This window comes from Hyperolius riggenbachi, chromosome 2, assembly GCF_040937935.1.
Source record: "Hyperolius riggenbachi isolate aHypRig1 chromosome 2, aHypRig1.pri, whole genome shotgun sequence".
NCBI lineage: Eukaryota > Metazoa > Chordata > Amphibia > Anura > Hyperoliidae > Hyperolius > Hyperolius riggenbachi.
In genome coordinates, this window is record NC_090647.1 from 67047316 (window position 1) to 67070790 (window position 23475).

Here is a 23475-nt window from a genome sequence, read left to right on the forward strand (position 1 = left end):
TTAGGAAATAATCCGGGGGGGGGGGGGGTTCTTCACCTGGATAATCCTCTTCTCCCTTGCTATGAGTGGCACATGGAGAGCTATGCCATATGTGCAATTAAAGTGAATCACAGTTTTAATTGTTGAATTACCTTTAATTGGAAATCGCTGCAAACACAAATCAGGGCTCCACAAGAATTTTTGTCATTTAACGTTAGTTAAAAGTATCTTTTCATGACAGCGTGCAGCCAGCTATGTATTGCCGCAACTGACTGCAGCTGGTGTGACGTTTATTTGCCAGCCTGGAATCTGTGGAACACGAGCAATGTAGACGCTTCTACTCCTGCTGCACGAGTAATAAGCTGCACAGTGTAGGAGCTTGTCATTCATTTTCCACTCCCGAACTACCGGTAGTCCATCGTTTAGCAGCAAAGATGGACACTCGCATTTTACATTCTCACTTAGAAGCCCTGTGGAATAGCTGTGTGTTACATATATACATGTAAGGGCAGCACAGTGATGTAGTGGTTAGAGCTCTCGCCTTGCAGCGCTGGGTCCCTGGTTCGAATCTCAGCCAGGTAGGGACTATGGTAGGGATTAGATTGTGAGCCCCTCTGAGTGACAGTTAGTGACAAGACAATATACTCTGTACAGCACTGAGGAAGATGTCAGCGCTATATAAATGCTAAATTATAATAATGTAAGCAAGCTTCCACTCATACTTGGCTTGCATAGTATCCTCCTCTATCACACTCTTAAGGGGCCCATATACTTATCGATTTCAGCAGTTGATCGAAAATTGATTATATCAAATCTATTGATCGATCTGCGGATGATTTCGATTGATTTCGATCAATTTGATAAATCTGACAGGATGGAAAATCTAGGTCGATCTGCTGCTGGCAGCAGATTGATGGCCCATAGAGTTGCATTGGATCTAATGGTCCAATAATGCATTTAGATGCTTTTCATTCTGAAATCTATTGGAAATCTGTTCCTAGTGTGTGCCACACATCAGATAGATTCCTGTCAGATTCAACTTGAAAGGCATCTGACAGAAATCTATCTGATGGTCGAATCTGCTGCAAATCTATAAGTGTGTGGCCGGGAGTGTTCCGCACAAGCGCAGGTGCAAGTGCTTTATCTTATCTTGTGATCCTCCTCAGGAGAAGTGCCGGGCTTGTATTCTTTGGAGGAGTTGGAGCCGTTGCTGTCTCCACTGAAGGACCAGGCATCAGAAGATGGTTTTACCGGACCCGTGTTTGCTTATTTTACCTCCAGTAAGTAAGACAACGTCCATTCATGAGAACAAAGACAAACAGGATTCGCACTCCGGCATTGGTTTATGCTTCAGATGCTCTTACTGAGGCAAAGGTCACGCTTGTCTTTCAGTTTTCTGCACTTTTCAGAAAACTCATAGACAAATGGGACCCCTGCCTTACAGCAGTTAATGTAATTTATAGAGAACAATCTACCATCTGTCCATCCCTGTATTCCACAGGTAGATTGTTATTTGTGGTATTTATTAGAACTGGAGATCAATTGTGTGCAAATTGATTGCGACAATATCATTGTGGTATGGATGATTGCAGTTTGGGTATACTTACTTGTCTGAGTCTATAATATTATTATTATTATATGTGTACATATTTATGTATTTTGAATCCCTTTACCCCTGTGCCAGTTTCGCAGTACGTTTGTTTTTATTAACTTTGGGATACGTCCTTGAATAAATTACCATTTTTTATCTCATTGGTGTTTAATTGTCATGATATGTAGATCATGGATTGCTTTCTTGTTGATTACTGCATTCAAGTGTGACCTAGCCCATTGATTAACATGAGTACTCAGTTGAGATCAGTTTTTCTGTGCAGAAAACGTGCACGAAAGCCGATAAGTGTGACCCCTGCCTGAAAGTCACATGGCACTGCCAAGCAGTGTGACACAACCAAATCCCAGCTTCAAGCTTTAGTCACAGATTCAGTGTTTTGGAGCCACCAGGCACTATGTCCAGCAGCAGCCACCGCACACACTGTGCACATTTTCTGGAGACGTTTGTCTGTCCTTGATAAAGCGGTCCAGGGTGGCTCTGATTTGTTAATAAAGCTTGAAGAATACTTTGGAGGGCCTGGTGGGATTCTGGGACTAGAGAGATTGTGTTGAACTCCTCTCTGACAGCTGACTGCCGTGGCAGAGCAACTAATTTGTAAACACAGGATGTTAACCCTATGTCGGCTTAACCGAAAGCAGGACGTAGACACTGCAAATTTATTGTAGAATCTGTATCAGCTGAAACAAAGAAATGTTTTTTCTTTAAAGGTTATTATGCTGTTGCATATCTTTCAGAGCAGAGAGGAAGTTCTGAGTTCAGGTGCACTTTAAAGAGAACCTGAACTGAAAAGAAAAAGTCAAAATAACCATACACAGGTCATACTTACCTTCCCGTGTAGTCTACTACTCAATCCTTCTCTCCTCTCCTGCGTCCCATTTGTCCACTGTAATCAATGGAATTCTCCGTCCTCCATTTTAAAAATGCCCTTTACCCCATAACAGCTTCCTGGTCAGCACACTGTTAAACTGTAATATAAACCACTTGAGCCATAGGGAAACATTACCTTGCACATTCAGTTGTAACAGACAGCTGCTGATACAGTATATAACTTCAGGTTCCCTTTAAGGCTAGGTTTCCACTTGTGCGTTTTGTGTCAGATTTTTCTCTCAGAAAATTTGCATTGATTTTGCAACTCATGGTGGTGAATGGGGCTGTTTCCATTCAATGCGAATTTTCGTTTGCGTTCGTACGCTTGAAAAAATCTGAGGTCCTGTATCATTTTTTTGGACATCGCGTATGATTCACGTACAATGCTTTGTATAGGCAATGCGAATTTTCGCGTTACTTGCCCGAAAATTCGCATTAGATCCATGGTTACAGGTAGTTGTCCGCAGTCATGACTAAGCTGTTACTAGGCAGATTATGCATATTTAACGAATGCGAATTTTCGCGTACGAAAATTCACATGAAAACGCGTACAAATTTTACATGCAAATTTTCCCGAATCAGAAAAATCTTATACGAATTTTTGCAGGCGAGAATGTCACGCTACAGTGGAAACGTAGCCTAAGGAAACAAAGTAACTAAAAAAGTTTTGTTTTCCTGAACTTGAGTAAACTTTTGTTATGCAGGTTCGCTTTAGAGGCTTGTAACCCAAAGTGACATGACATTTCATTGAGCACACCTCTGGCCTGTCTATGTGCTGTTATATATTTGTGTTCTGTATTTCAGGAGTTGTGCAGAATCTGCATATTGTCCTCATCATGGATTGCACAAATGTTAATTTCACCATAAACTGTGAGAGTAACCCGGCTCTGTACAAGAAGTGCTCCGTGCAGTGGATGGAGGCCTGGTCAGACAGGAGCATGAAAAAGGTATTCCAAATTCTGATTTATGTGCATTTTAGAATCAAGACATTATTCAGGAATTGTTTAAAGGACACCTGAAGCGAGAGGGACATTAAGGCTGCCATATTTATTTCCTATTAAGTAATACCAGTTGCCTGGCTATCATGATAATCCTCTGCCTCTAATCCTTTGTCAAAGACCCTGAACAAGCATGCAGCAGATCAAGTGTTTCTGACGTTATTGTCAGATCTGACCAGATTAGCTGCATGCTTGTTTCCAGTGTGATGCAGCCAAATAGATCAGCAGGGCTGCCAGGCAACTGGTATTGTTTAAAAGGAAATACATATGACAGCCTCCATATTCTTCTCACTACAGTTGTCCTTCAAAACCCAACAAGAAAAATGTTGGCTTTGAATATTTTGAAGGGTTTCTTTGGGTGTTTTATTGCAATCTGCGACCTGGAGGAGGATTTTGTGTCCATGTGTTGGGACCTCCATGACTTGCAGGTGATAGTCTACCCACCAGCTGATGGCAGAGATGAATGTTAGGCTTTTAGTAGCTGTGTGATCTGCCCCATGGAGTCAGATATAGAAAGACGAAGCAGGAGGCTTCCCACTGTAAGTGAAATGAAAGCAATCATCTGGAAATATTCAAATCTAAATGATATTTTCCCGACATTTTCCTGGTGTCAGTTTCTGCTGGATTTCTGTGCAAAGAGTGGTTCAATTAATTTTCATGACTTTTTTTGCCTGTAATTTACCAAATGTGTCAAGCAACTGCATTTGCGATATGCACTCAGGAAATGAGGATCGCTCAATTCCTGTGCAGCGCAACTGCGGCAGAATCATGGCAAAGTCGCCGCCGGTGTGAAACTGCCCTTAGAGCAGTGGTAGGGAACCTATGGCTCGGGAGCCAGATGTGGCTCTTTTGATGGCTCCATCTGGCTCACATACAAATCACTAGGGGTTGATTAACTAAGCTACACTGCTCAAGCAGCACAGCTTAGTGTGGCAGCACAAGTAACATTTTCAAAGTAGGGACGCTACTGCTGTAGCATGCACTACTAATTTACTCACGCTACCCCAAGACTAACGGCTGCTCCAATTGTCAATTAACAGGCAGCCTATTGGGCCAAAGTGAAGGAATCTCATCCTACAAAGTGAATCAAACCCCAAGTCAGCAAACTAATTGTACAAGCTGTTAGTCGGTATTTCTCCTGTCTGGGAAATTGCGGATGTTGCTGAAACCCAAGAAAAGCTGAAGAAGTGTCTGACACTTCCGCTGCCCGGCGGATCAATTTGTAAACACATCACCATGGCAACAGGGACATGAACCTTCTGCTGCGCATGCGCACTGTTCCAGTTTTAAACCTATTGTATGGCTCTCACTGAATTACATTTTAAAATATGTGGCATTTATGGCTCTCTCAGCCAAAAAGGTTCCTGACCCCTGCCTTAGAGTATCAGCGACAGTGTATAAGAGATGTAGGAATGGAGCCGCAGTGATCGGATCTGTGACGGTTTTTATGCTGGTGTGCTTGCAGTGCCTTGCAGTCTGCTCAGGTCATTTGCCTGTTGGCCCTTTTTTTTTTAGATTCCAAGAATGTTATTTTCTGACACAAGTCAGGAGAAGGGACAGGACTCTGAGTATAAGAAGTCTTCATCAGGTAAGCACTTGGCTCCTTAGGTTTGTTGGATGTTTGTTGGATGTTTGTTGGAGGGTGGTATTGGCCTCCCTTCCTGTAGTGTGTACAATACACAGCCATTGCCAACTATGCTACACTTACTTGTATATCCTGGCTATCACTATTTGTATATTTTTCTGTAATGGCATATCCCGTATCTGTGAATTACTAATATAAATTTGGAATATACAAATTCTCTAAACTACTAGGCACTCTCTTTGTACATAATTTTATTGTTCAATAAACTTTGTTTTGAAAAAAAGAATCAAGTCTGCAGGTATATTGTTTAGTGGCTATAGTTTGCCTGCTAACGCACCTTATGGACTGTACTTTTTACAAGATAAGGGGAAGGGGGGAGGGAAAGCGTGTAGGATTGGCAGGGCTGAATTTACCATAAGGCACTGTAGGCTAGTGCCTACAGGCACCTGATGATGGAAAGGCGGCTCCCACCCCTACCCGAGTGCTTCCCTGTGCAGAATCCTGATGAGCGTGTAAATTAGAGGTTACTCACTTGGCTCTCAGGAATTCTACTGACAAGATCTCCATTCAGTCAGGGCCACCTCTGGCTACTTAATACTGAGGTTCCTCTAGCTACCTAAAGGTGGCCATACACTGGCCCGATTCGCGGCCGTTTCGACAGCAGATTCGATCCTGGGATCGAATCTGCTGCCAATCGTTCGCGCTAAACGCACCCGCCGATCCGATTTCCTCCCGAAATCGGATCGGTCCGTCGATCGCGCCGTGCGGGAAATTACCCTCGATCACCCGCGGGTAGGGAGCGCGTCGCTAGCGGCGGCCGATCCGATCAGGTATACATTACCTGACGCTGGCTCCCGGGCATCTTCTCCGCATCTTCTCCGCGCTGCACCCGCTCCATCCCGGCGCTTCCTGTCACTGCAGTGACCAGAAAGTTCAAATAGAGGGCGCTCTATTTGAACTTCCTGGTCACGGAGTGACACAGGAAGCGCCGGGATGGAGCGGGTGCAGCGTGGAGAAGATGCGGAGAAGATGCCCGGGAGCCAGCGTCAGGTAATGTATGCGCGGGGAAGGGGGACAGGAGGCAGCGGCGGCTCCACAGATTGTGATCGGTTTCAGGCTGAAATCGATTCACAATCTGTTTGCAGTAAAGGCAGCCATACGATCCCTCTCTGATCAGATTCGATCAGATAGGGATCTGTCAGCTGGTCGATCTAATGGCAAATCGACCAGTGTATGGCTACCTTAATACTTTGGGGCACCTCTAGCTACTTATGATGGACAGGGGAAGTAAGGAAGAAGTGACAGCTGGGCCAGCCAGTACACTTGGGGTTCGGTTCGGCGGGGGTTCCTAGGTTCAAAGAAAGGCGAAGTCAAAGGTGCCAGGACATCTGTGCAGTCTTCTTTTTAGCTGCTGTGAAGAAGACATTTTGGTTGCCTTTAGTCATTCTGCATATTTTGTCACATTTAGTTTTTGGGGATTTTTTTTTACAGGTAATTCTGACTTTTACAACTCCTTTTTGATGATTCATGAGTCTTGCAAAACACACGGTGCCACTCCGAGACGATACATGACCTTCCTGAAGGTGTACGGCGCGCTCTACAACAGCAAGAAGACCGAGCTGACCAAAAAGCAGAAGCATCTACAGGTATGTAAGAATGGCTCAGCTTATCATGAATCCAGATCATCAGGTCTGTCTTTTCTTGTTTTTACAGTTTCATTTAAAGGGACACCGAGCACTGGCTACAAATTAAATATTGACTTACCTGGGGCTACATCCAGCACACCGTAGGCCGCAAGGTCCCCCTCCATCCTCCTGGCTCCCCTCCCGGTCCCAGCTGGCAGATCTGGTATGACACAGCTAACGGGCTGAAGTCATCAGGCCTTGATCTGGCCAGCGTGAGAGTCTTGCGCATGCTCGGTTCTCCAATATTGAATATAATATTTCAGATTTTGTTTGAACTAGATGGGATAAGCTAAGTGAGTAGCTTATCCTTCTCATTGCAGGCATTTGTCAAACCCAGACGACCTTTGGCCAAAAAAAGTTTGAATTGCACAACACATATATAGTCTATGCACCATGTACAGATGAACATATACAGTTTACATCTGGTACATCGTAGTGTCAAGAACAGACACACATTTATATCTGTAGTACACCTCCATCTCTCTATCTTTCTCCTCATACTGATGCCTTGCAAGTACACCCTCAGCATTGTGTCCTCCCCTCCAGCTGGGTTCCTTTCTCCACAATAATTATTAAATAATTTAGTCAGTGTTTGCCCATTGCAAAATCTTTCCTCTCCCTGATTTACATTCTGACATTTATCACATGACGGCATCTTTACTGCTGGCAAGTGATGTCTGTTGAAGGAGATGCAGCTTTTTTGGCAGTTGAAAACAGCTGTTATTTCCCACAATGCAACAAGGCTCCCACAGTGTGATGTCAGAACCCTGGTGCTGACATCACACTGTGGGAGGGGTTTAACCACAATATCAGCCATACAGACCCCCTGATGATCCGTTTGAGAAAAGGAATAGATTTCTCGTGGGAAAGGGGGTATCAGCTACTGATTGGGATGAAGTTCAATCCTTGGTTACTGTTTATCTTTAAGCTGCCCGCACCAGTACACGTTTCTAATAAATAAGACATTCAATTTGATATATTGAATCTAAAGGATACCTAGGACACTCTGAGAGATCTTTAATACAAAATATTGATTCAATATTAACAGGAAATCTCTGTTTATTACATCGTCAAGTTCTCTGCGAATGCTGGAGTGGGATTAGTGTGCATCAGCAGCTGCATAACTTTCACCTGCATAGAGAACTACAAGTTAGTGGCAGCAGCAGCAGCAGTGCAGCTGATTTTAAAGTGAACCTCCGGACTAAAAATCGACTCAGCAGCACTGAAAAGGCCTTGTGTTTCTTTAACAGTTTCACAGCATCAGACCTTTGTTTCTCTTATACAAGCCTAATTTTTAGCTGCACAGAAGAAAACTGCCCGGGCTTTTTTCCCCTGATGCTGTGCAAAGCATGATGGGATTTCTGATTTTGTTGTTCTCGTTTTGCTGTTTTGGTGAAATTTTACATTTACATTTTGAATTTGACATTTGAAGCCTAGCGTGTGCAGCTGAGAGGGGTAATCAGGACACAGGATAGTTGGAACTGTGTCTCCTGCTCCTTGTCACCTCCTTTCAACCAAAAAGATGGCTGCCACCGTGACAAAGATGGCAGCCCCCATGAATCACAAACATTTGCCTGTTCTTTTCAAACAGGGTGGGTAAGAGATTATATTACCTATCTATTCTAATTAACATAACTAATGTAACTTGATGACAGTATGTTTTTTTAGGCAGAAGTTCCCCTTTAAGCAAGATTTTGCTGGAATCTAGTGACATCAGATTGGATGATGTAATCCAATTTTCATTTATAAAACTTTAAAGCGAACAGAGCAGTGTTTTTTTTTTAAAACAAACTTCCCCATTATGGAGGTGTGTAATAGTGTGTGCCGTTGTGGATACAGGGTTTGGGGGAGCACCATTACTTACTTATGGATGCTGCTCCTCTGGCTCCACCCATACGACACTCACCATCTTCTTCACCTGACTGGCTTCTGTCTCTGCATTTGTAGTTCTCGGCGAGGCCACACGCGTGGGCCAGAATGCATGCCGGGAGATGTAGTCCTTGTATCCCCTTATGGGGAGGGGCGTTTTAAAAATTAAAAAAAATCCGCTGCTCAGTTACCTTTAAAGGGGACTCTCTGCTGTAAAAGATAAGCAACAGTATAATCTTTAGAAAACAAACATTTTTTTGTTACAATACATTTTTTGTTACAATAAATCTGCAGTGTTTCTACTTCCTGATTCCATGAAAGCAGACAAATGGTTAACATTCTCTGTTTACATATTAGCTGTGTCTGCCGAGGACTGCGGAATTTCTGTGCTGACCTAGCTAAGAGATTAAATTACCCTTTTGATTACTTGAAGATGAGGAGGAATTCGATGGCTCTTCTCTCTAAAAACCCAAAGGTTGCATTTCTCTCTATTTTCCTTGTGTCCTGTGCAGAAGTTCAGGTACACTTTAAAACTGCCCCGAATGCAGAACTTTTTCTCTGCTCTAAAATATAAGCAAAAGCATAATAACCTTTAAAGAAAAAAAATGTTACAGCTGTTAGTGTGTTCTTTGTTACAGTGTTTCTACTTCCTGCTTTCATGGTAGCAGACATATTGTTAACATCCTGTGTTTACCAATTAGCTCTCTGCCGTGGCAATCAGCTGAGGGATCAAATTACAACTTGTGCTTAGTCACTGATGAGGGGGAATTAGACAGGCTAAACTCTCTAAATACATACATGGGGCATTTCTCTCTGTTTTCCTTCTGTCCTGTGCAAGAGTTCAGGTCCACTTTAAGGGAACCTGAAGTGAGAGGGATATGGAGGTTGGCATACAGCAATGCACATTGCCTGGCTGTCCTGCTGACCCTCTGCCTAATACTTTTAGCCATATGGGCTGAACAAGCATGCCGATTAGATGTTTCTGACAAAAATGTTATATACCTACTAGGCCTAAGGCCCGCTTAAAGCTAATGTAACCCCATAAAAAAAAAAAAGAGCCATCCCTCTCCTCTCCCAGTGACCCCGGTGCAGCGCTGGTTCCTCCGTTCGTATCCCCCGCCGAGAGGACTTCGGAAGTCTTCGGGAGCCGAGTCCTCCCGAAGACAGGCGGCGCACACGCGAGTGCGTCATAAAGGGCGCTTGTGCAGTGTAGAGCAGCCCGTCTTCAGGAGCACTCGGGCTCCCGAAGCTTCTCCAAAGCCTCCCTTTGGCCGGGAGACAGCGGTATTTGACCGAAACGGTCGAATACCGCTACCAGGGCAGCCAGGACAGCAGTGGGGACCGGTAGAGGAGAGGGAATGCTCTATGGGACACAGAGCCTCCCTCTCCTTAGGTGAGTATCTGACTTTTTTTTTTTTTTTTTAAACGGTTCCCAGTAGCTTTAAAAACGGGCGCTAGACTGTGGCCGTGACCCCTGCACTGCTTTCTCTCTGTGTCATTAGCCGCACACGCTCACGCACGCTCCCGCCCGCCCCCCTTCTGGCCCTGTCCTCTGCTGCATGTTAGTCTCTCTGCAGTGTCTCTGCGTCCCTGCACATGCGCACAATGGAAAAAGCACTGACACAGGGACATGGGACGCAGACACTGGCCTATTATTAGGTAGGATATCCGATGGTAACGTATGGCTTTATTGTGCAGGCTGGAGTATCAAAACTCAATGAAGCCAAGTCTCTGGTGGATGAGCTGAAGAGGAAAGCTGGAGAACAGAGCTTATTGCTGCAGACTAAGCAGGCCGAAGCAGATTCTGCTCTTCAGGAGATCACCACCTCCATGCAGGTAATGGGGAAAGGAGTACAGAAGTCATAACCTGGGTATGGATTGGGAATAGGTCGCTGCTGTCTAGGGAGAACTTTTACAAGTAACTAAAAGCCTGAGAATTCCTCAAAGAAGATGGAGTAGTTCGGTAAGAGGTTCGGTGCCGGAAGTGCCAAAAAGTACAGTAATAAAGAAATTAAAAAACCTTTAATGAAGAAGGTCATTGTTGGCCTACTTTCATGATGACTGCTCACGAGTTATTTCAAACAACTTTAATCAGCATGGTGGAGTACGCATTTTGCAGCTCGAGGCTTGAAGAGGCGCACCAGCCTCCACTACTACAGCATTATGATACTGTTATTGACCTGATGACGCAGCCTAGAATTGCAAAATGCATTGTCCACTGTGCTGAATATAGTTGTTTGAAGTAGCTCTTGAGTACTCATCACAAAGGTAGGCCAATACTTATCTTCCTTTAAAATGGTTTGTAATTGTTCCATTACTTTTAGGTGCCTCCAGTTTTTGTAGTTTATCAGTCTTAGTTACCCCCTGTTTGGGGGTTGCCATTTTACAAAGTTTTCATAAAGTTTATTGTTTTGGAGCCCCTACCACCTGTGTCAGAAGGCAAACTCTTCCCCCACATGCGCAGTTAGTGGTTGCTTGGTTGAGTATCCTGTACTTATTCTTTCCGTAAACCTATCATTAATGACCTTACTACACCAGATTTGGCTCCTGAAGTCCCTCTTTTTTGCTCTTGCAAGATCTACGGCCTACTGTAAGTGACCGCTACCTAGCATGTCACTGTGGGACAAATGTACCCTGTGCTAGTGGTAACTCCTCATGTGTGTCATCTCCTGTGGTCTACTGCCACCCCCCCTTCCATGTGACATCCCTGGATGTACCACTATTCCTGTATAACTTGCTTGGTCTAGCTCCCTTGTGGGGAGGGAGCCAATATCAGTCCTCCCACCCTCTCCATGGACCCCCCCTCCCCCCATCCTGTGCAGAGTAGGGTGCAGCGGTGTGACTTTTGAGTGCATCTCACCTGATTCCAATGTATGACATGCAGAAAACAGGGCCAGCTGCATGGGCACATCGGGATCAGAAGAAATTCACTCATGAACCATACTACTGTGCCCTACTGTGCAGGGGGACACAGGAGGGGGTCCATGGAGAGGTAGGAATGATGTCGGCCTGCTCCCCATGTCCAGACTCCTCAATGCTAATCAGCCCAGCTGGCTGGAGCATCAATCTTTTCTGCCCAGGTGTCAACCCTTCTATGGTGGCAGTGGGGCCCCCGCCCCTCTGGTCGGGGCTCTTTTCGCTCTGTATGGAGTACAGACAGCTTAGAAGCGTCCCATCTCACTGCAGGAGTAATTAGCCACACAGAGGAAGAGCTTGTTACTCACTTTCTACACCAGGGCTAATCCTCCGGCTAGCAACTGAACATGCTCTATTAAGCCTAGTACACACACTCAATTTTGGTTGGCCAATCACTGAGCAATTTTACCACCTCCATGTATATGAGGGTCAACAGATTTTGAATACAATGGCTATCATTCATAAAGCATTTCCGCATGCGGAAATGCTTAAAACAGCTGACTTTACCGACCACTTAGCAAAGTCGGCATTCATAAAGGCTCTTTCCGCATGAAAAAATGACACTACCGAGCAGAGTGATAAATCACCGCCTTGTGCTGTGATTATCGGTACAAATGTAGCAAAATGTTCATTCATGAAGATCACCGCAAGCGGTGTGAGGTCGGGAAGTACCGCTCCCTCTGATGTGGCGATAACAATGTAAGTGAATGGAGACACACAGACCTCCCAGGCAGCTGCAGCAGAGCGGAACATGGAGAAATGTACCAACTCGGCAGCTTCCGTGTCTCTGCAAGCCTACCGCCTGCCTAGTTCGGGGAATCTCCGCACTGCTACCGCACATGGATACATTTTTATGAATGCCCACCCAGAAGTCTAAAACACCGCCAGCGGTGTTTTCCCGCACTGATTCTCCATACCGACAGCACTTTCATGGGTGATAGCCCATGAACGGATTGTGTAGGTAAACCTTCGTACTAAATGGAGGTGGTAACATTTGTCAGTGATTGGCCAATCATAATTGAAAGTGTGTACCAGGGTTTAGATGCTAATTTTCTGAGTTGATACTGTTGGAGGATAGTGTTTTGTACACGCAGATAGGCACCCAGTATAACCTCAGTCTTTACTGAAGAAAAACATGTAGAGATATATCATACACCACCATGCTTGTTTTTCTATACTTCATTTTAAGGTGACTATGTTGTTAAACCTCCAACAAATGCAAAGTGTGTTGCAAACTGCATGCAGCTCAGAAGTGCAGCTGCTGCCAGTTTAAATTGGCCCAGCTGCAAGTTGCATGCAAAGAAAATTTACATTAACTGGGAAAATGTGCCTCTAATTGATTACCTTGCTTCTGTGTGAGGGACTGTTGGAATAACTGTGTTTAACATGCGAATGTAAGCATGCTGTTATAAGGTTTGTTATTATTTCCTGGGGTATAAAGAGTAAAACTGAATGGCTTTCCGTCTTCTTTGCAACGGCGGAGTTCCACTTTAAAGGACAATTTAAGTGAGAGATGTATGAAAGCTGCCATATTTATTTCCTTCTAAGCAATACCAGTTGCCTGGCTGTCCTGCTGATCTCCTGCCTCTAATACTTTCAGCCATAGCCCCTGAACAAGCATGCAGCAGATTAGATATTTCTGACATTATTGTCAGGTCTGACAAGATTAGCCGCATGCTTGTTTCTGGTGTGATTCAGACACTATTGTAGCCAAATAGATCAGCAGGGCTGCCAGGAAACTGGTATTGTTTAAAAGGAAATAAATATAGCAGCCTCCATATTCATCTCACTACAGTTTTCCTTTTAAAGAAGTTCAGTTTTAACCCCTCAGGACGTGTATTGAAGCCAAATCATTTGTATGCATTTGCCATAATGTAATAAAATAAAAACTCGAACGCCGCTTGTGCACAGTGACCGCTTATGGCAACTGATAAATTACATCCGCTTTATGTAAACTGGAGCATAAAAGGAAGAAGAGTGGAGCTTTTGCCAGTGACAGTCATTTTAGCTCGTTCTATTTGATTTGACGTCCAATTGGCCGCTGTGACTAGCAGCTCCATTTTAGGCATCCATTTTGTTTGCTGAGCCAGTATTTATGAACAAGGGGTCCTGTCAGTTCACTGCTAATTAGTGATATCATGAAGTCATCAGTCTGCCAGGATAAGGAAAAATGATCACTTCACAAATGCCTGGAACTACAAATGTTCTGTCACGTTCGCTTTATTTCTCAAACAGCTCAAGTGTTGTGGCGATGGCGAGCCTGGCAGCAGGAAGATTCCCAACAACACTCGTGGCAGACATCTGCTCTTTATGCGCTTGTGCTGCGCGAAGCACTGACTAATGTGCTCTCTTTATCTTCCAGAATGCCAGCGATCAAAAAACAGAAATGGAGAAGATAAAACATAAAATAGCAGAAGAGTCTGCCAAGATTGAGCAGCGGCAAAGACAAATCGATGACGAGTTAAAGGATGTTCAGGTAATGAGATAAACATCCAATGCTTTAACAATCTGGTGTGAAATAAAGGACCTTTATACTTTATTTTATTATTTCAATCTGCTGCTGAGAACCGGGATCACAAGGACAGCTGGCTTAAAGCGGGATTGTCAGCCATAAAATCAAATTCCTTTTACCCTCTGCTCTTTGTTTATTATACAGCTTGCTACCTAACCCTACATTGCAGCACGCCAATATAATCAGAAATGTCTCTGCTGTGATAAATCTTATCTCACTCAGCTTGGCTCTATTTGGTACATTAACGACAAGAGGGTAGCTTGTTATGTCCCCACCCACATTCCTGCTTCTCACTGATTGGCTGAGGGCAGTTCAGTGAGCTGCTGAAATACGATCTATGCTGTGCTCACATGTGTTTACAAAGCAAGATAGACATGACAGTGAAGTTTCTAGGAGAAAAAAAAAGAGTAAGGGAGGAAATGACATCAGGATTGGCTTCAGTCAGAGGCAGTAAAAATGAAAGATGCCTCGAACTGTGTTATATTTTTTTACTATATACAATTCACTGAAATAAAAAATTGGGCAGTACAATACATATGTAAGTAGAACATGTATTTAGCTGCTTACTGGTATATGTGTGTTTCTTTTTCTGGAATAGTATGGCTGTGCCTGCTGTTTTAAAGCATACCTGTGGTGACATGATGAGATAGACATGTGTATGCACAGTACAAAGCATACAAATATATATGTGCCTGAAAGAGTTAAATATCCAGGTATGCAAGTGACAGTTTCTCTCCAGTCAGCACCTAGTTGGACTATAGTGTAACTCTCTCTGGATCGTGTGCTAGTTAAGGGCTCCGCCTCTGACATAGTTGACCTGGGTTCAATTCTCGGCACTTACTAATTCAGTAATAATATAATAATATAATAATGCTAACATTTGTATAGCGCTTTTCTCCTGTCGGACTCAAAGCGCTCAAGAGCTGCAGCCACTGGGACGCGCTCAAGAGGCCACCCTGCAGTGTTAGGGAGTCTTGCCTTGAACTCCTTACTGTATAGGTACTTAAACTAGCCAGGATTCGAACCCTGGTCTCCCATGTCAAAGGCAGAGCCCTTAACCAGTACACTATCCAGCTAAGCTGCACCTATTCAATAAGGAGTTCTTTGGGCAAGTCTCCCTAACACTGCTACTGCCTACTGAATGCGCTCTAGTGGCTGCCTTATAAGCGGTTCTAGTGGCTGCCTCACAAGGGCTTTGAGTCCGACAGGAGAAAAGCGCTTTACAAATACTGCAATTATTATAATTACAGCTCTTCCCTGCCAGAGAACAGCTTCTGAGCACAGGGGATAGATAGACAGAGTTCAATAGTTCATATATTTGAGCTCTGGGACACGTGAAAGACTGTGTCATTGTCCAGAGACAGTAAAACAAATCTCTTTTTTTACATTTTTAAACATAAAATAAAGCTATCAACTGTAGTAAAAAAAAAAGAAAAAAAAGGTCATTTGTAGAAGTAGGAGGATGGATACAATTCTTGATCTCTTCAGTTTAGTATCACTTCGGGTTCACTTTAATGTGCTTACACAATTACTTTTGCTCGGCCGGACTGGGACTCAATCGCTTGGGTGACAACAACAACAAAGCATTTGTAAAGCGCTTTTCTCACGTAGGACCCTAAGTGACAGTTTAGTTGCCAGCCTACAGGCTAGTGACGTGTCCTGTTGCTATGAACGGAGGAGGGGAGACGATGGAGCAGCACACCACAGAGGGGATTCCAGCCGGTGGGCCCCAAACGTCTCCCCTCCCCCCATGCCAAACGTAAGGAATCTGAGTGTGCCTGTGCTGCTGACAATACAGTGGTGAAACAAGCTAACACAGCACATTCTGTTTCACAGCCATTGGTTGAGGAAGCAAAGCAAGCAGTGGGAAACATCAAGCCCGAGTCATTGTCTGAGATTCGATCCTTACGGATGCCACCCGACATCATCAGGGACATCCTGGAAGGTGTGCTAAGGCTTATGGGTATTTTTGATACCTCGTGGTTCAGCATGAAAAGGTAAGTGGTAGATCTTCTAATAATGAAAGTGATTAAACACTGTTATGTCTTACAGATATTTCATGATTACCGGTATGTTACCTGTCAGAGAGGAGTTGTGTTTACATACAACGCCATGCTAATGACAACCATATCTTATAAAAGGTTATGAGAGTTCTGCAAGAAGCTGCCAGTGATGGAGTGTCCCGATATTGTACTAGTTAAAGGAAATTTAAAATGTAAAAAATTATCCACTATAACATAACTGGGGCTTCTTCTAGACTCCTGTAGTCATTCTGGTCGTATGTTGCTCCCTTCAGCACTTGTCCAAAGCTCCATGTGCTGCCTCAGTTGTGCCCCTGTGGTCGGGAGCTTTGTGAGCTTGCGCAGTCCGTACAAATTGCAGCCTGTGGCAGGCCTAGTCGGTCAGTTTTTGGACGGGCACAGTGGCTGAAGGGAGCAGCGCAGAATGACGGCAAGGGGCCAGAACTACTACAGGGGGCAAGAAGGAGCCCCAGGTAAGTTAAACTGGATTTTTTTTATAATTAACATACCCCTCTAAGGTACAAAGTCGCCAGGGTTCCAACCCAGGCTGCAGCCAGTCATCAATTCAGTAAGTAGTCATTGGGCAAGACTCCCTAACTCTGCAAGGTGGCATATTGTGTGCACCCTAAGTGGCTGCAACACTTTAAAGCGGGATTGTCATCGTAAAAATCAAATTACATCAGCAACTGGTCTGAGTGTATTAAGTGATAAAGATGCTAATCCTGCATTCAAAACTTTTAAAACTTTTTCTGCTGTTATGATTTGGAGTTATCACATACTTTAGGAGCACTGGCCCTTTAGTAGTCCGTGCCAAACAGTTGCATGCTGGTGGTTCTTTTTATCTATAATATATTCCTCCTCTTGCCTTTATTTCCCTGCCTAGATGAATCATGATCCTCTGCTCACTTGTGTTTACAAGCAAGGCTGAGGTGACTCAGCGATTGGAGGAGAAAAGAAAAAAAAGTTAAGGGAAAAAATGGCATCAGTATTTAGCCTCAAACTGTGGGCAAAAGACAGGGTTCCCACCAGGAACTGAATTCTCTTCAATTACTATAGAAAATTCACTGAAATCAAAACGTGGACAGTACAATACATGTGTTATGTAAGTAGATCAAGTATTTATCTACTTATATATGTTTTTTGTTTTTTTTTCCCTGGCATAGTATGGCTAATCCTCCTGCTTTAAAGGGAGATAGACGTGTATGTACAGTGCATAGCACACATATATGCTATGATGCTTTTCTTTCTCTGTCTGACAGAGTTACAGTAATTTTCTACTATGCAACTGACCGTTTTTCTCCAGTCGGGACCCAGTCAGACTACTGATAAGGAATTACAGCCATTAAATACTTTACTCTAGGATGCCCAGTTCTCTGCCAGGAGAGGATAGGTAAAAAAGGCCAATAGTTCATATATTTGAGCACTTTGAGACTCAGGGAAAGACTGTTACATTCAGCTGAGACAAAACAATAAATCTGCCTTATGTCTTTAAACATAAAATAAATCTCTGGGATATCTAAAAGTAATTTTTAGGAGTAGGAGGACAGATACAATTGTTTATCTCTTCACGTTGTTTTCACTTGCTGTAGGTATTGCTTTAAGTCTGACAAGAGAAAATCACTGTTCAAAACATTATCATTATGATTGATCAGTACTGTTGATCACTGTCTGTGAACTTTGCCTAATGTTTATAAAGCTATCATTTGTACATCTCTGTTTCCGTGGCTTTTGATACATCTTTGTTATTTACAGTGCCTGTGTACAGTGTCAGCACTTTGTCATCTTCATTTCTTTTTTACCTTGTAAAGCTTTCTTGCCAAGAGAGGGGTGCGGGAGGATATTGTGACATTCGATGCGAGAAACATCACAAAAGAGATACGTGACAGCGTGGAGGAGCTGCTGGAGAAGAACAGCACGTCTTTCGAGGCCAAGGTATTTTATGGCTTCAGATTACTTGAAACTTGCGTAGTCAGACGTTTGTTCTTAGATTTGTTTCACGTTCAGAACACTTGTCAGGTTTACTGTCATCTGGAGCGTGCGTTCCCTGGCGTGATCTGCGCAGCGGCTGCGATATCTCCTTATTATCACTGTCTTAACAAGGTAGCCCGCACCGTATTCCCTGTTGGTGAAGAATATACATTCAAGGTAGTACGGATCAGCATCTCATATGTCCTTATTACAGCTTCTTAAAACAAGCGAGTCATCTTAAAGAGAATCTGTATTTAAAATATATGCCCCTGGGAGTACTCACCTCGGGAGGGGGAAGCCTCTAGATCCTATTGAGGCTTGCCCCGTCCTCCTCTGTCCCACGGTGGTCTCGCTGCGGGTCCTGGAAAGGCAAGCATGTACATATTTACCTTTCTGGCTCCAGTGCAGGCGCAGTTGCCGCTCTGGTCTCGGAAATAGACCGAAGTAAGACGCCTGCGCAGCAGAGTAGACCTGACTGGAATCGGCTAATTCTGTCTATTTCTGTGCTGATAGCTGCAACAGCGCCACCCGCTGGAGCCAGGGAAAGTAAATATATCAAGCCTTGTCAGGCTTGTCGAGCCAGGATTGCGGGAGACATCATAGGAGCCAGCGCTGGATTGCCTGCAGCTACAGGGATTGGGGAAGCCTCATTGGGACCCTGAGGCTTCCTCCTCCTGAGGTAAGTACCACCCAGGGGACATTTTTTTTTATTAGAGTCTCTTTAAAAGCTGTGTAAATAAAGTGCAATGAGTATGTGGGGTCTAAGTGACGCTCTGCATGTTGGAGCTTATGCTTTTTCAAGCCCTCAACCTACATTTGAGTATATAGCTTGAAAAAGCATAAGCTCCACAATGTCGTGCATCACTTAAACCTTAACATACTTTCTGAACTTTATTTACACAGCTTTCATGTGGTTCACCACTAAGGGGTTTTTCCCTTTATGGACCGGAGCAATTTTCACATTTCAGCACTCGTCCCTTTCATTCGTCAATAACTTTATCACTACTTGTCACAACATAATGATCTCACCACCAATTAGGCTTTGTTTAGGTGGTATATTTTGCTAAGAATCATTTGATTTAAACTGCATTTTAAGGGGAATAATAAGAAAAACATGTGCTACAGTGGATAAAACCCACACATTTTATTTACTCATTTATCCTGGTTAAATACAACATTTTTGACACTTTCTAATACCGTTCTGTAGTTTCCAACCAAATTTGAGTGCAATGTTGGGTTTTATTTTTTTCTTTGAAGTGTGACTCCCCAGGGTATGCCTTGAGTGGAGATGGGGTTATAATCTCCATTTGCATAAAGTGCATACCCATGCACAATTACTGTTGCCCACAGGGATCAGGATTCAATTCCTCAATCAATGGTTTAGGGCTGAATTCTGTACAGATGTGTCGCTGTCCTAGATACTAACGATGTGTTCTGTTTTCATGGAGGGGGCGGAGTGCACAGTGGAATGGGGGGAATAGGGAGGGGAACAATGTGCTCAGCCTGTTTCAAATCTCTCAGTGACACTTCAGGGCCATCATACACACATTAGGTTCTCTGCTGAGGCAGCCCCGCCTGGCCACCTTGTCTGAGAACCCTAGTGTGTAGGAGGCTTAGTTGTCTGTCAGGAGACCGGAATTTGTGAGTACCGGTACACATTTTCTTCGCCAATTTTACACTTGGTATATTAAAGGTACTACTAGAAGTGGCTCTTAGTCCTGTTTATTTTGCTTTGAGTCACCTTAAAAAACAAGAAGTGAATTTGTCTCCCTGTGTCTTGAATTTGCTGCACAGAATGCCAAAAGAGCCAGTGCTGCTGCAGCACCTCTTGCTGCCTGGGTGAAGGCCAATGTGAAGTATTCTCATGTCCTGGAGAAGATCCAACCTCTGGAGAAGGAGCAAAGTGTGCTGCAATCGTATGTATTCTTTACCATGTGTTTCACTGCATTGAAATGTCTTCTTCACTGTAGCCTTTATAGCTTTGAGGGGGAATATTATTGTGGAAGTAAAGTCTGAAAATTGGAGACGTGTCCACTAAAAAAATCACATAATATGTTGTGCCAAAACTATATTCTAATGGGAGCCACAGTGTGACTAAAGTCTAAGCCAAACATAGGAGAGTGTAAATACTATTTAACCAATTATCATCTTCAAAGGAATTATCTTGTTTGAGATAAGTGCACTGCTTTTGACCTCAGTGGGTAGATCGCGTTGTGCTGTAAATTCTTAAAATGCTTTGATGTCTCTCTGCTGGCAGAAAATATAGAAACTGAAAGCAGACGTCCTCTGTTATTGTCTCACACTGCCCCTAGTGACAAGTGGCCATAAATACACATTACAGCAGTACTAATTATTAGTAAGGAAATGTAACAAATAAGAAATAAATTGGCCTGGAGCATTTGCAAGCCTCTAAACAGTAACATCACTGGGAGGGCGGGGCTGCATTCCAAAATACTGCAATATATAGATATGCGGGAAACCAGGAAAATTACCATAAAAGTGGGTACCCTGAGTAATATACTGCATTCTACTTTATGTCACTGCAGTGCCTCTTTAAATAGTACCACTACATAAAGCACATATAGATGTGATGATTTTCACTTTAACACTAATAAGATGATGCGTTGTTTGAAGTGGGGTCCTTAGTGGCCCACATGGCCTATGGGCCCAGGTGCAGCAACTGAATCATTTTGCGACCCCCCCCCCTCCCCCTCCGCATGTCACAAACTGTCCCTATGTAGAGCTTGCAATCTAATGTCCATTACTTGGCCCGTTAACTCACCTCTTTCTTTTTTTTTTTTCTAACAGTTTTAAAACCACTCTTAACGACCGCCTAACACCAGCAGCGCCGTAAAGGAGATCGGCGATCCCCGGCCTCTAATAGGCTGAAAACTAGCAGAGGCGGTACAGGTCGTATCGCTGTCATGTACCGTCCATGGGAAGAAGGAGGGGAGGGAGGAAGGGAAAGAGAGGGATACCGAATAGCGATGCGGAGGGGGCTTTGAGGAGCCAACCCCCTCCCCCCCCCCCCGCTACAGCAAAATAGCCGTCGGCGATCAAACTTCCCCCCCAGCAGGACATCCCCTAGTGGGGGAAAAGGGGGGGGGGGGGGAAGTCTCATCGCCCTGCCTGCAATGTGATCTATACTGTGGGCTGAAGAGCCCACGCAGCACAGATCACTCAAAATGAGCCCGGTCCTTAAGTGGTTAAATTATGCAATATTTAGGAGTGCTGACAATGAATGTAACTTATTTTATTGTATTTAAATTTGTACAGTAGTGGTGGCGCAGGCTAAATCACTGAGATCTTAGTTTTAAGCGTTCTTTGCTTAAAAAAAAAATTAGTCTGTAAAATGGGTTTTATTACTGTAAGTGAAATATATCAGAAAGCCTTTGGGTAACGAAAGGCGTTTGAGTTTACAGCGGACCTGAACTCTTGCACAGGACAGAAGGAAAACCTAGAGAAATGCACCCTGTATGTATGTATTTAGAAGGTTCAGCCTGTCTGAGTGGCTGGATAGTGTACTGGTTGAGGGCTCTGCCTTTGACATGGGAGACCAGGGTTCCAATCCTGGCTATGATCAGTACCTATTCAGTAAGGAGTTCAAGGCAAGACTCCCTAACACTGCAGGGTGGCCCCTTGAGAACACCCTTAGTGGCTGCAGCTCTTGAGCGCTTTGAGTACAACAGGAGAAAAGTGCAACACAAATGTTAGGATTAATTTTATTATTTATTATTATTTCCTCTCCTGTGACTAATCACCACTGTCATTTGATCTCTCAGCTGTGTCATCGGGCTGTCTCGGCAAAGCAGCTAATTTGTAACCCTATGTCTGCTTTAACCTGGCATCTTCCTTTTTTTTTCTTTTCACCAGGAATTTCAGAAGAACTGAAGAGAGGAAGCAAAGGCTGGAGGAGCAGCTGAATACTGTTGGTCAGAAGGTGGCTGAGCTGAAAGAGAAGTAAGTGTGTCTGATATAATGGAAACATTATCAAAGCAGGCCATTACTATTATTACAATTATTGTAGAATTATTGTCACGGCTCCTCAAAGGAGCTCACAACCTAATGTCCCTGCAGTAGTCAAGGGCCAATTTGGGGAAAGCCAGTTAACCTACTGGTAAGTTTTGGGGATTTGGGAGAAAACACACTCAAACATGGGAAGAACATATGAATTCCATTAAAGGACAGCTGAAGTGAGAAGTATATGGAGGCTGCCATATGTATTTCCATTTAAACAATACCAGTTGCCTGGCTGCCCTGCTGATCTGTTTGGCTGCAGAAGTTTCTGAATCACACCAGAAACAAGCATGCAGCTAATCTTGTCAGATCTGACAATAATGTCAGAAACACCTCATCTGCTGCATGCTTGTTCAGGGGCTATGGCTAAAAGTATTAGAGGCAGAGGATCAGCAGGGCTGTAAGGCAATTGGTATTGCTTAAAAGGAATTAAATGTCAGCCTCCATATCCCTCTTGCTTCAGTTGTCCTTTAAGACAGTGTGCTGGCTGAGAACTAAACCTGGTACTGTAGCCCGGCAAGGCTGGAGTGCTTGCCACTTTTGTTAAAATGTTTGTGATAGACATATGCTTATTATTATTTATTGTATTAATATAGCACAAACACATTACACAGCACCAACACATTACATGCATGGCAGACATAACAAGGTTATACAACATAGAAAAAAGTTATACAGCAAGTCAAACTGTGTACAATATACACGATCATGTGATTTTGGGCTGGTCAGGTAGGCTCAGTAATTTAAATATGAGTCGGTCATAGGGAAGGAACTCATTGATGGGGGCACACAATCATGTAGAAAACACAGGGGAAGGGCTAAAGGCTTACAATGTAAGGGGGTGTGGGGGTGTGTGGGTAGAATGGAGACTCTAGGTATGGCTGTGGAATAAAAGTATTTAGCAGATTGAGTTACTGTGTGGTAGGTGGTGGGTAGGCCATCTTGAAGAGGTGGGGTTTTGAGGGCTTGCTTAAATATGTTGATGGAGAAGGCAAGTCTGATGGGCAATGAAAGGCAGCTCAACAGGGTGGGGGTGGCTCTTGAAAAATCCTGCAGGCACACATGGGAGTGGGAAATGCATGGGGCAGTTAGGGGAAGGTTGTGGGAGGATCGGAGGTGGTGGCCAGGTGTATATCTGTGAACAAGTTCCGAGGTGTAGGTAGGGCAGACTTTGTGCACAGATTTATAGGCTAGGCACAGAATCTTGAAACTTATCTTGAAGCGGTTAGGTAGTCTGTGCAAGGATTGGATGTTGATGCGGAACGGTGAGGACTGATTGAAAGGGGGGCAATGCAGTTCAAGGGGAGTCCAGACAAGAGGAAGTTGCAGTAGTCAAGGTGGGAGATGATGAGGGCATGTGTGAGCAGCTTAATAGTGTCCAGGATCAGGAAGGGAGATATTGCAGAGGTAGAAGTTACAGGCTCTGGTGACGTTTTGGATGGGGGG

At 43.9% G+C, this 23475-nt stretch overlaps 1 protein-coding gene across 2 annotated transcripts in view; it reads left to right on the top strand.

Moving 5' to 3' along the window:
• The window catches only part of DYNC2H1 (dynein cytoplasmic 2 heavy chain 1), a 508393-nt gene that overhangs the window by 186419 nt on the left and 298499 nt on the right, over positions 1 to 23475 (top strand). For both annotated transcript variants that reach the window (XM_068266870.1, XM_068266871.1), the window contains exons 51-60: positions 1146 to 1259; positions 3263 to 3405; positions 4972 to 5044; positions 6533 to 6687; positions 10294 to 10431; positions 13874 to 13987; positions 15860 to 16020; positions 17853 to 17976; positions 19807 to 19928; positions 21886 to 21972. In XM_068266870.1, coding sequence (XP_068122971.1) covers positions 1146 to 1259; positions 3263 to 3405; positions 4972 to 5044; positions 6533 to 6687; positions 10294 to 10431; positions 13874 to 13987; positions 15860 to 16020; positions 17853 to 17976; positions 19807 to 19928; positions 21886 to 21972 — 1231 coding nt within the window. The remainder of the gene's footprint in view (positions 1 to 1145; positions 1260 to 3262; positions 3406 to 4971; positions 5045 to 6532; positions 6688 to 10293; positions 10432 to 13873; positions 13988 to 15859; positions 16021 to 17852; positions 17977 to 19806; positions 19929 to 21885; positions 21973 to 23475) is intronic.